Source organism: Papaver somniferum, chromosome 6 (genome assembly GCF_003573695.1).
Source record: "Papaver somniferum cultivar HN1 chromosome 6, ASM357369v1, whole genome shotgun sequence".
Taxonomy (NCBI): Eukaryota; Viridiplantae; Streptophyta; class Magnoliopsida; order Ranunculales; family Papaveraceae; genus Papaver; species Papaver somniferum.
Genome location: NC_039363.1, coordinates 116,697,355 through 116,711,597, shown reverse-complemented (window position 1 = coordinate 116,711,597; position 14,243 = coordinate 116,697,355). Strand labels below are relative to the sequence as shown.

General features: G+C 39.4%; 1 protein-coding gene and 2 pseudogenes across 1 annotated transcript; all 3 read right to left on the bottom strand.

Annotated features, from left to right (window-relative positions):
* Window positions 1-6,141: 6,141 nt before the first annotated feature.
* LOC113288994 lies at window positions 6,142-8,401 on the bottom strand (annotated as a pseudogene).
* Window positions 8,230-8,877, bottom strand: LOC113291357 (aquaporin PIP1-6-like). The gene has a single exon (XM_026540900.1). It carries the CDS (start codon window positions 8,875-8,877, stop codon window positions 8,230-8,232), a length of 648 nt encoding a protein of 215 aa, XP_026396685.1.
* Window positions 8,723-13,676, bottom strand: LOC113288995 (annotated as a pseudogene).
* Between the last annotated feature and the right edge of the window lie 567 nt (window positions 13,677-14,243).

Here is a 14,243-nt window from a genome sequence, read left to right as displayed (position 1 = left end):
TAATGTTCTTAAAATAGGAAGATGGGACCATAATGTCCAAAAAACTATGAAGATGGGACCGTAATGTCCTTAAACTACGAAGGGGACCGAAATGTCCTTAAACTACGATTGGAAGATTATTTTTTTCCGCAAAAGCAATAGAAAAATCTAATTTAAATATCTTTTGTCCAAGATGGGCATTCGTTATCTACATGCTCCATCTTGAGGGAGGGTAATAGGAAATAATATATGAGAGTCCATATTTAGGAGATATGCACTTTAAGTTATGAGAGTTATATTAGGAATTGTCTTCAGAATCAAGTCTAGTGATTGTATAAATATCTTGAAGATTTAATGAGAAAGATATACCGAATTATTATCAATGTAGTCTATTACTTCCGCGCGTTTATGCTCTCCTCTCTCTTCCTCGATCCTTAACAAATTCCACAAAAATGAGCTTTCCATGTTCAAACACCAGAGCTCCTCCGAATTACAAACAAATGTAGATGCCATGCTCCTGCTGCAACAAAGCATCCCCGGGTGACAAAATATCGAGAATATCGTAGAACCCCTTCAACTACATAGCATCACCATTACCCATTATGAGCTCCGCCATTCATACATCTAAAGATGATAACTACCAACACCAAAATCCGTGGCCGCCATCAAAGCTATCACCCCCTATCATCACCCGAGGACGCTACTACCTTATGCCATCGACCGCCGAGATCAATAAAAGGCACTGTCGAAATTAAATCCGAAGACTCAATCGTCAACGAAGATGGAAAAGATAACTTTCATTTCATGTGTCCGGTAGAACCTTGTTAATAAAGAAGTAACATCGAACTACTACAGACTCATTAGCTCATCCCCGAGAAGCAATTCGGATAACCCTTTCTTACCTTGTCTTTTGATTTCTTTTGGATTACTGCGTGCATAATATGCCAATACTAAACAGTCCTTTGTTTAATAAGCATATAAATGATTAAATCCTAGATACATATAAAGAATTTAATCAAAAGGAAATTGATGCATTTCCTGATCACCAGGTGTATGACAAAATGCTCCACAAAGGGGTTTTGCCATGGGTTCTATCTCCAGTCAGTTCAATTGGGTCTCATCAATCCAACTTCGGAGTAAGCCCATATCATTCGAGGACACCACTACTTCGACAATCAACAACGAAAGTCATCAATATTACAGCCGAAGATGCATCATAAAATCAGATAAGTCGTTTGTGCTAACCGATTGACTTTAACAAACAAATTTTGAGAGAAAAAAAATTGTTTTTAAAAAAAGGGGGGCGGGGATTAGTATGTGCAATATTATACTTACGTAACTTCGATGTCACCTGACTAATTTTAATCTTTCATTTTCGGATAGCTAGCATTTGGTCATGTTCCAGTGGTGAATAGCCGGAGTACTGAAGGAACCGATAATGTTTGACAGCTCCACTAACCTCGGAAAATACCACCAGCATGCATACGCATCTCGTATTTTAGCTCTTTTCCCTCAACCTTAATCCAGTTCTTCTAACCCAATAAAACCATCGGGTTACAAAACACCGAAAACACCACAAAACTTTAAATCAAATAACATCATCGTCACCCATTTGGATGTGTGTTACCATTCGCTTTTCTCTACTCGATGACACCACACACAGAACTTAATAACAACAGACGGTACCTCCACTTTTTCACCCGAAGTCTCCATTTCTCCCACTCCTCATCGGAAACTATCCCCAATAATTTTCACAGCTCCGCCACTCATACATTTAATGATTACAACTATCAACAATCAAAACCCATACCCACCGTTACACCATCGGTCCACTGTCGTCCGAGGACAACACTACCTCGGATGATGAACTACCAGGGCCAATAAAAACGTTATCAGCACCAAATCCGAAGAGCAACCCCAAAAATAACAAAAATAATAATAATAATAATAATTATTATTATTATTATTATTATCTCTTCACTCGGTTATGGTTTTTGGGTTCTAGCCTTTACCACTTTCGGGGAGCTTAGTCCTGATTTAACATCCTTTTTAAAGAGATTGAGAAATTGTATGACTAGACATGATGCTAATTTTAAGATAGACAATTCTCTTTTTCACAGACTAGAAATAGTTATTCAAAAAGGTGTTGGTGCCCAGCTTGTTGCTAGGTTACTCGCCTTCCCCTGTAATACTGATTTTGATTCGTAATAAAAGCCTTCGTGGCCCCTTTTATAATAATAATAATAATAAGTGGAAAGTAACCAAGAGCCGAACAGGGAGGAAGTGATGGTTGCAGTGTTACTCACCTACTGCCCATCATCAGAAAGAAGGGAAAGTTCCATGGAAAGAATCACCAGCAAGCACTCGTGCCTTCATATTTTATCTCCTTCTCCTCAAAAACGCCCGAGATCAGCTAAATAACTCAAAGTTGTTTCTACCGCCGTCCCCACTTATCCGACATTACTAATATAGAACACTTGATCACAAAACACCGAAGACATCACGAAGAAATTCAGTCAATGTTCACCCCGAGTTTCCATTATTAGCTCCGCTATTCCCATATCCAACAGTAATCACCACCAAAATCTCATCTTCAAATCGGCAACCATCGGAAACTTCCGCATATAGAAGCTACCACGGGTTCTCCATCTTTTCTTACAGCCCCAACCCGTTATCACCCGCCAGCACCACTGCCGGCGACACCACGACAGGCCAATACTTGAACCTTTCACTATCACTCAATTACCGATGATGATAAACCACCACATACTCACACCACCTTCTCGAAAATAACCTATGCTCCTACTCTTCTCGACTGCGCCATCGAAATAACTCCATGATTATCTCCATCACGAGAAACAACAGCAACCTATTCAAACAAACTTCAACTTCACTAAATCGAAATCCGCACCCACCAAATCATCATTCCATCGTCATCCGAAGAGACTATTTCTTACGCAAAAGAAAAAGAAAAGAAATGGAGGAAATGATGAAGACAGAATTCCTGAAGGACAAACCCGATGACAACAGCTTACTTACTCAACTGAAAATGCACGGAAGTTCACATTCTATGAGTGAAGGAATGCTAAAACTTCACTTAATTGCCGACACCATGTCGAATTTTGATAGTACCACCAGAGCGCCTCATACTAGAGCCACTACTGATTCATTCCAGTACTCACTTTTGCCAAGCCAGAGACTCCACTAATGCCTACTATCAAAAGTTTGATACTACCATGACATCCCTAGACCATATGCTTATTGGTTAAGCTTTTGAGTATTTAAATCCGATAACATACACTTTTGAGGATTTAAATCCAATAACATACACTGAAACTAAGCTCACACAAAAGCTGAGCAGCTATTGAGGATTTAAATCCGATAACATACACGGTGACCAAGCTCATACGAAAGGTGTGAACTACAAAGGTTCATACAACATCGAATATGACTTAGGTCCAGAAAAGGTGCAAGCCTCGAGGTCATGAACCTTAAACTACAATACTTGGGTCTCGAGACCCCACACAAATACAATCCGATAAAGGAAACACTAACCACAGAACGACTTCAAATAAATAGCGCCATCGTCACGATTTCCTTCAGTTGAAGCCTTCATTCTTCTCAAACTTCTCAACAACCTCTCATCCGGAAGCCTTCGTCCTTCAAAATTCCACCAGTATCGTGACTTCGTCAACCAAAGCAGCAACAAGCCTTTACAACTTCCACGTGCAGCTCACGAATCCTCAGATGGATAACTAATTTTGAATCAATGAAAAGTTCATAAAAATCACTACCACAATCTTCTCAGCAGAAAACCCCAACATCAATATGAACCCTAACTTCTCCAAAATCCAAAAGTCCATCATCACCTTCCTTTCAATATCTAGCTCACCTCGACAACATCACCAGAAGTAAACCTCTATAAATCACACCCTTATTCTTCGTCTGTTGATACACCCCAGATCAGCAATAATAAATAAAGCCGTCATCTCTAGCTTCAGATAGAACAGAACATCGAGGCTGCCACAAATAAAGGAGAGAAGTTCACAGAGAAGAATGACTCGAAGAACAACAGGGATCAATTCTCGACTTCTTAGCCGAGTCTTCCAACCAAATAGTAACTTCGACTCTCATTCATCTGAAGTCTTGAACTAATTAGTACCCATATAACAAAACCACCAGACCCCTCTGCTTCTTATCCAAATCTACAACTTTCTCTAAGCCGATCATTACACGTTCATTTCCAACAAAAGGGGTGAGAAAAGTTACAAAGAAGAAACAAAAGAGATGAGTGAAAAGAAGAGAAGTATACGAAGAAACTAGCATCTCTGACATGATTTCGTACAAGGTATTCCCACAAGCAACTCAGCCTATATCATTGCCCCATGCACGGAAGAACATCTCAACCTCCTGTATAATTTGCAAACCACACACACACGCAAGATGACTTTGTCGATATCATGAATATCGATAAGAACAACATGAACTCCACAAGCCAGAGGATGACAGGGAACTCAGCCACAACACTAAGACTCAACAGGGACACGGTCATGATTACATAAATGATTCAAGAAGATAAGTGGACTGTAAGTGCATGAAAGCGCGTACGAAACATGATTAACACAAGTCATTGAATCCGAAAAGAAAAAGAGGGGGGAGGAGATAAAGGAGGAAACAAGGAAGTAAACGATAAAGAACAAGCCAAGCGAAAGACCACCACCATTGTTGTTTTCCTTACGACTCTCACATACGAGACTGAATCGGATTGTAAGAAGAGACAAAGCATATGACTGTTTGCCAAGACTGGCAAGCCTGTGACAGACAACCAAGGGGCTGATGATGATGAAACATACCCAATCCAGAAAACTAGAGAGCTGATTTATATACTTATATTTGTAGCGAATGCATCACTAAATGAAAACCCGACGTGACTTCAAACCAAGCAACCAAGTCAAGAGCTCATATAGGGGGATTCCGCTGCTGTATATCCGAAGCTATCAACGATGAAGTCGAGAAGGAGAAGAGACCAAGCGGTTAAAGTTGTTAGACGCTTCCCGTCAACATTCCTGCATGAGCTATGACGACTACTTCCCGAGATAGAGCATCCACTGGAAATACAAAGATCCAAAACAGTATAGCCAAGTGACTGAACAACGAAGAATTTGTGTCCGAGAAGATCAAGGAGATCAAAGACTCAAAGAGAAGCAAACTTCAATAAAGTGACTCTACATGGACTTGTCGCGTTGTACTCTTTTCCCTTCGTTGAGGTTTTGTCCCACTGAGTTTTCCTTGACAAGGTTTTAATGAGGCAAAATAAGCGAGTCTGATTGTGCCCCAAGTCTTCTCAAAGGCTTGGCTCCGACAGATATACATCCAAATTTGAAGATGTGACAAACAGGGGGCTCTGAGGAACAAGCCGGGGTCACCACTGAACAGGGGGTTTCTAGAAGAAGGAGATGATAGAAGACGCGCCCTCAACACAAGCTATGAATGATTGCCAAGTCTGTATGCCTCGACAAAACAGTCAAGGGGCTAATGTAAACAGGGAAGTTTGACCATGACCCGGGGACAGTAATGGGAACCTCGAGTATCAGCCGAGGTTACCATTGGCAATGCAGGCATTATGGATGAAAGCCGAGGTCACTATGGATAAAAGCCGGGGTCGTTATTGCCGATGACACGACAGAAGTGAGCTGCCCCAAAGAAGATAACACGTGGGTGCCTAGGTAGCCCCAACTGTAATAGTACATGTGTACGGCTAATAATAGAAGACTTCCTAGGAAAGTCATTAGGGTACACGTGTACAATACTTACATGTCAGCCTTTGCCTATAAAAGGAGGAATTCCTCCTAGAAAGAGATAGAGTTCTCCAGATAATGGTATTGTGTATTGGGTTAGTCTCCTCATTACTCTAAGATAATTTAAGGGTGTTTACAATATGAAAGCTAGTGTTTATCTCCTGCAACATCTTCCAAGGAAATTATCTAACTAGGATTCCGTGAACCTAATTAGACACTTGATACCACGCTCTAAACATCTTCATTAAGGTGCATAACGCGTTTAACACATGGATGTAGCTTTTTATTTGCTTAGTAAAAGTGAAGAAATAAAATGATTGAGATTTTATTAATGATAGCCATTGGATTGGTCTTCAAGGCTCCGAGTAAACAATGTACAACTAGAGGGTGGATCGCGAGAAGAATGATGGTAAAACAGCTAGCAAACCTCATGATTATTATCATAATTATGCTCTCGACTAGTTGTATTTAAATACCACATTAACATAATCACTGCAATGTAGATTGATAGACCCATAATGATAGCCCTTTATTGGTCTTGTGACAGACGCTTACACCACGTTAGGAACTTAGGAATATCAATTACCGCTAAACAATGCGGTACTAAAATACCACTAATGTCTCCTGATGACGCAGTCGGCACTGTGTTTTAATCAACGTTACGGTGCTTTGATGGTTGGAAATGCTGACGTGGAATGATCTGAAAGTACATATAAAATGCCAAGCAAGCAATAGCGGGTTCCAACCAAAAGATCCAATGTCCATCCCATTATAGATGACCACCTCTAACAAGTGCAGGACCTAGACATGTCGCAGGATTCATTCCTGCACCAGCATACCCGCCTTTTGACTGTAAGTCCAATAGTAGAAGAAATAACAACAGGCCCAAGAGGTTTGGCTTGTCGACCGTCAAATGCAATCCAAACCGAAGCGAAAAGGACTACAACTACAAACATACAGAAGATTTCAAGCCAGTGCTTGGCTACTGTCAATTCCTAACGTTGTTGGACCATTTATGCCAGGTTGAGTGACAGTCAGAGTGCAACCCCCTAAAGAGTAAGCTTGTACTGTTGAGTCACTGACTACAGCCTGCAGTGCAAGTGCCCCTAGCACTGCTCCAAGGCATTGAGCTAGGATGTAGATGGTGGCGCGAGCAAATGAGATGACACCGAGTAGAGCAGCAGAAAATGTTATGGCTGGGTTAAGATGGCCACCTGAGATAGGGAAGGTGGCTAGAATGAGAATTGAGACGGAGATGAAAATGAATATTGATATTAATATATTTGGTGTTTTGCTATTTGTTTCAAAGGAAGAGATGACTATGGTGTCCAAGGCAAATACAAGGACAGCCGTGCCGATGAGCTCTGCAACTGATGCACGCCATACCTAATACATAAACGTACTTGTCAATTGCTTAGACTTGGTTATTGTTGTTCTCTAAACAGGTAAATCTGTATTCAGCCAAGGTGCTAATGCAGTATACTGTATACGAGAAATGAAATGATACTAGATTTAAATTCGTTTACTCTTCACAAGGGTACTAGGTTTCGATTCGTTTACTCTTTGCAACCGAGTGGAAAAATAAAATAACAGTAAGAGAATTATGGCATCGAGGAAGTACCAAAATCTTACCTCGAGCGAGAAAAAGTCCTCCAGCCTCAAAACCAGCTGCCTAGTCAAAGTTTTCGGCACATGGTTCTTGTCATCTCCACTCTTTCCCTCTTCAGTACTTCAAAACAAGAAGTAACCAGATGGGAGCAGTGAGAGTTGATCCACAATTTGTGATCAAATTGCAAAGAAAGAACAATGTAGTGTTACAGAGTAAACTTACCTAAACCAATTACTGATGGATATGCTGTGCATTTCGCTATCCATCTTCAAATAGCCTAGTTCCTCTCCAACCAAATGCACCTTAACAGCACCTTTTTTTTTATCTTTCCTTCCTATTTCTGACTTCGTAAAAGAACCTTGGCATTTCTATCTAAATCATTCCTGACAAGCAAGTACTAAGTTGAATTTCAATACGGCATCTAGGATACATCGAACATTTATCTTAGTATCGAAAAATAACTCTAGTAAGTAGCTCCAAATCTTTCTACCGCAAATTTTATTCCATATAGCATAGTTTACAACGGTAATACGGTATTAAGTAAGTCAACACCTAAAACCCCTTGTCTGTTTAACACATCGAAAGGGTTAATTACACGAGATAGAAAAAAAACTAAGCAGATACATATTTGTAGAGGATCAAAGCCATCTGGTTCTTACGGCCTGAGCAAGACCAGATAACACAATCATTCTACCGATTCATGAAAATGCTGACATGGAATTATTTGTGTGTACAGATAGAATGCCACACAAGCGATAGTTGGCCCCACCCAAAATACCCAGTGTTCATCCCATAGGTGTCCTCTAACCAGTGCAGGACCTAAACACCTAGCTGGGTTCATCCCTACACCAGCAAGCCAACTATAAGTCCAATAATCGAGCAAACAATAACAGGTCCATGAGCCTTTGCTTGGCAATGGTCGAACGCAATCCAAACAGAAGCAAAAAGGAAGACAAAAGTACATACAATCTCAAGCCAAAGGGCAGGGCCTGTTTCTATACCAACTGTTACAGGTCCATATGGGCCTGGTGCAATAACAGTGAGAGTACAACCACCAAGAGAGAAGGCATGTACAATTGTGCTACTCACTGTAGCTTTAACTGCGAGTGCCCCTAGCACAGCTCCAGCGCATTGGGCAACAATGTAGATGGTGGCACGTGCAAATGAGATGAGACCAATCAGGGCAGCTGAGAATGTAACGACAGGGTTGATGTGGCCACCACAAATTGGAAAAGTTGCAAGTAAGAGAATTGTAACAGTGAGGGAGATGAAAATGGACATGAGAACATTAGGCGTTTTGGTTGGGGTCTCATAGGAAGGGATGACTATGGTGTCTAAGGCAAACACGAGGACAGACGTGCCAATGAGCTCTGCAAGAGATGCCCTACATAATCGACAAATCAATATTTGATTAATTAACAGATTAACAATAACTAACATTAACCATAGCAAAGGATCCAACCATTCACATTCAGGAGGAACTACTTCCATTAACAAAATTAATATGACAAGAGGATTATATAGTAGCAAATATCCTCAGAATTTCGAAATAATAGGCATTGGTTCAACATCAGAAGTCATTGGTTAATACGATAATCTTGACACTTCAATTCAACAAGATCTACCTAGATGTTTTTGTCTTAGAAACAGAAAATGAGATCTTTTTCATAAAAGAAAAGAAGAAACAAAAGCCACCTTAAGGAACAAAAACTCCGCTAAGCCCAATCTTCCACTGAAGGAAATGAGTGTGTGTTTCTTTCCTTCGACAATACTCCCCTCTTCCACCCTACATAACGATGAAGAAGAAAAGTCAGTGACAAATACAGAGTTAGCCCTCAAAATTTAGTAAGACATAGCAAACAACGTCACCGAAACATCCATATACTAGGAAATAAGATGAGTTACAGGTAGTACAATTGCCTAGGGGAAGAATCGAAAGGTTGAATTCTGGATCCAACATGAAGGCTCTCCACATCTCTCAAATTTCCTCCGTTCCCACCATTCTTCTTTTTCTAATGATAATCAAAAAGCAGACTTCTAACTTGTTTAGGGTTCAGGTATAATATTGGATTTTTATATATATAGCAACTTACAAATAACAACCCAAAACTTTAAAACCCTATCAACCCTTTGATGGCAGAGTTGCAAGTGAAATGGTTGGGTAGAGAGATGGAGAGAGAAGGTGGGGGATGGCATCCAACTTAGATACTCCAGATATTTTGGGGAAATCCTTCACTGCACTTATCCAGACCCTTTTTTGGTCCCGCTCTGCAGTTAATTTCAAAGTATAAACCCATCTATCATGATCATACAGTTTTCTGATAAAGCAATTTCACATCTTGCATAATTACCTTTAAATATGGTATGTGCCATCATACCAGGTGAACTTAGCAAAATAAGAAGAAGAAAAAATGTGACTGTTCAGAATAGGTCAGATAACTCGTGGATATGGGGCAATTATTGTGGTATATTGTAATCAGAAAAAATATTAAATGGCTAGATGATATTGCATTCATTTTTTTGTACTGAATCCAAAGAGGTTGGCAAGATGCTAGTAAATGTAAAGTCGGTCAAGTCAATCAACATCCGCCTGCTTAAAGTTTAAAAAAAAAAGTGAAAGCATCAATCTAAGGTGGGCCACTAGACATGAAAATGTGGACATCTCTGCTTTACTTTTATGGTCTAAACAGTTAAGCATATGAAATCATAAGGGTATCGTTCATAAGTGCAAGAATTCATATGGATAATGCTTATTAAAGAGGAAGAATGCAAGATAAGAAAGAAAATCAGTAATTTGTAAACCTTTGAAACCCTTACTGTATATATGATGATGATGTTACCCTCTGACTAACTGCAAAGCAAGTGACTGAGTAACACTTTTCTTCGATGCCGCTAGCCTTCTTGAGGAAGAAATCTATTTTGCTCCAACATAACACCCCAATTTCGATAAGTCTGGAATCCAGAATGATAGTTCAGAAGATCCAGTAGCAAACATTAGGCTTCCTGGAACCCATTTTATAACTGGAGGTTCAACTTCAGTACTCAACCAACTAGCAACCTGCCCAACAAGGAAAGAACAAAAAACGCCATTGACTCCCAACTTAGAATGAAAAAAAAAAGTGCAATAAAACTGCCATACTGAATGGCTTATTAGAATGTTGAAAGTAATAAACCCAGTTTCTTCTGGAAAAGGGTTTACGGAATGAAACTAAATAAGAGACGACATACAAAAAAAATAGTGTTAAGGAGCTAGTCGTGTGTCTAACTACAAATTTTAGACCAAAAATACGAAGGTTATTCGAATTCCCTAGAACAGGTGACCAATTTCACACACCTACTTCCCATTTTACTTAATCAGACAACATTATGCAACTTGTGTTGAATTTGTGTTCAAGAACGGCCTTCTTTTTTTCCCTCTAACCCTGTCTTAATTTTTGCACAGTTTCAGGATGTTACCCTAAAGCTATTTCACGAAAAAAATGTAAAGCCACGCGATCTTTTTGGAAAACTATAAGAAATATGAAACATATTACTGTATTAATTGCACAGTTTTACAATGTTGCCCTAAAGCTACTTTTACGATAAAATGTAAAGCCACAAAACCTTTGGAAAACTATAACAAAATATGAAATATATGCATATCCAAAAGATCTAAGTGGTGAGTGTTATCATACTTCTTTTCCAGTTCTGACACTCCATGCATATACACTGCCGTGCTCTGAACCTACATAAGAGACAAAATAGTTCAAAGGAAAAGTTAAGAGCAAGAACTAATTTGATGTTTAACAAGTGTCAAGAACTAATACAAAAGCTAACCATCAATCTTTACCATTTCAGATATTGATAATCTGATTTGTAAAATATCTGCCACATTGGTAGGTACAAAGACAATTTGTAGATGCATGTCTTATGTCATAGTCAACCAAATTATACCAAAAACCAAAAGCCCTTTGGTCCAAGAACGAGTCTCGGGTAGGGCTAGAGATAATGTTATCTCATAAAAGTATAGCTAATTTTCCGTTGGCGCGCCAAGCCTGAACAACCCGCACAAAGGCAGGAATGGATTTTTTGGCACATTCCGTGCCGCATTGGTTATGGAACAGGGAGTGCGCACACCACTCTAGTTGGGTTTACGTATTCACGACCGTTAAAGTGGCATACACGCTAGTCCCTGCTTAGCCGATGGTGTAACAAGTCATAGTCAACCATCATGCATAAATATTGTTGATTTATCATGGGTATTTTTTCTTTAATATATACATGATTGCTAAGGATATTAAAAAGGTTCCTCTAGTAAACTTGACCAAATAATTATGTCAACCAAAATTTAAGGGATTCAACCAATCTGTCGAACATTTCATGTTAAATTTTATTAAAAAAAAAAATTACCTGATACAACCAACGCTACCATCAGGACTGAAAGATGCTTCTAAAGTGGAATTGCTTGAAACTGGCTCGACATTGTACGTGGATAGCTGCATCCTTAAAAGTCATCAGAAGCAAATCAGGGAGGTCAGATAACCAGGACTCAACTTCACCACAACCATATATTTATACATCTTGCTTAATTCCCAAATCAAAAGAAGAAGAAAAAAACTATTGGAATGTTAAGTGGCAAAAGAAACTCACAAGCGTGCCACGGAATGAGTCAAGTACATGAATATGCCCGCCTGTTGTGGTTAGAAGCATACGTGTTCCATCATTACTAAATTTTACAACGTTGGCATCAGATACATCGTCCCCACCGAAAAAATGTCAAAAGGACCCTAAAGAGAGTGAAGTTTCACAATTTAATTTCAAATAGAGACATGGTAGATGCACAAGTAAGCACTTACATGGAAGAAAACAAAGTTTTAGGGGTACAAGTTAATATTAGTATTGTAACCGTCCACATACCTTGTCATACATGCGCGCATCAAACATTCTTATGTATCCCCCCAGGCAGCGGAAAAGACTATGCCTTGATCATCATAAGCAACAGCAGGCCTTTCTTGCACATGTAAAAGGGCCGTCTATTGAAAAGGATAAATTGTTAAGGTCTCCTATTGAAAAGGTCCTACTGAAAACATATACAAAATCACTATCCCAAATGGATATCATATTTCTAAAAGGTCAAGGTCAGCACCTGGCACTTCTCGGCCCGTTGATCCCAAAGTATGACAGTTCTAAAAAGAGAACCAGAAATGAATAATTCCTTCCGCGAGCAGAAGTTCAGTGACACAACCCTGGCATATGAACCAAACAAGTCTCAACCTGTTCAGAAACAACTTAAGTTGTGACAGAGCGAAAAAGAACCCAAAACCAATGAGTCCACAGTACCAACCTGTCATGATGGCCTTTGAAGTATCGCAAGTACTTGTTATCATTCAAGTTAAGAAGTCGCAAGGATTCTGAAACAGATAATCAATAACTGATTAGTTCTGGGAAAACTACATTCGTCCATAATTGACTATAGCCATGCTTGTTAGAGGTTACCATACCGTCCCAACCATTTTTGTAGGAGTACAGAACTGTTGTGGCATTTGAAGCAAAGCAGGCGAGATCAACACCATATTTTTTTGCTATTAATGGTCTTCAAACACCTAAACAAGCAATTGACACCCACAGCCAACAACAAATGTTAAAAAAGACACCAGAAATCAAAACCTTGAAAGGCACAAAGAGTTCCTGCAACTTGTGAAAACTACCATTATTTTCGTATCAAAAAAAAATACATAGCATCAGCAACATCATAAAGGCGAATAGATTCATCGTCACTAGCTGTCACCAGACAATTTGATCCTTTATGAAAATCCATCGAACTAATTCTGCCATTCTGCGGAGCATTCACCAAAATAGAGTCAGAGAAGAAGAAGAAGTTCTACTCCAAATAAACCTAATCAAATATCACTTTAGGGTTTTCATAACTCGTAAGGGAAAGCGAAGAACTCACATAATCTCTAAAAGCCATACCAACTTCCATACTCTTTAATATTTCTTCAGTTAACTCCATTGAAACTTTCTCCTCTTTCTCAGATTGTACACCTCCGGCTCCTCCTCCTCCTCCTGCCCAAGTTATCATCAGTACCGGCAAACCCTAGATTCGGCACTACAATATATGAGTGGTCGGAAACAAGAGAAACAGATTAAACCTACCTGGCATCATTAATTATATGCAGCTTTTCTATCTCTTTCTTTAAAACTGGAACGCCGGGGATTTCGTAACACACCGCCTTCGAGAGAATTGCAAATCAATAGTGATAAAAACCAGGGCGGACTAATCTGGAGTTTACCATACTGCGCTGCAGTGTGCAGTGTGTACTCCGCACATTTTTTCTGCATAATCGTGGGCCTATTTGGGGTTTGATTAGAATGATTTTTTGGAAACCATAGATTTTTTTTGAGGGACCTAGGGTTGCACATAGTTGGATTTGGACGGGTATTAGTTAAAATTAATCTTGCATCCATATACTACGGGTTTTTATTTTCGTAACCAATCCCACACTCATAAATAGCGGGCGGATTTTGTTACCCATCCGCTACGGGTTGGACGGATTTGGATTTAAATCCGCTTTATATTCAATAATTCACACACATGTTTATAGAATGGTGAAAATGAAATTCGACTTGTGTTCGTCAAATTTTCTTCTTTTATTTTCGTGGTTTGTTCTGCGAACTGTACTGAGCTCCAATATTTTTGTAACATAGATGTCCCTCTGTTGTTATAACGCTTCATGGACCATTTTTCCGTTCTCCATGTCAGACACTCTAAAGAATAAATATAAAGATGAAGATAGGACATAAAGAAATTCTTTTATGTAAAAGAGGGCAATCCAGTGTGCTTGGTGGTTAAAAAAAAAAAAAAACTGAATGTAAAC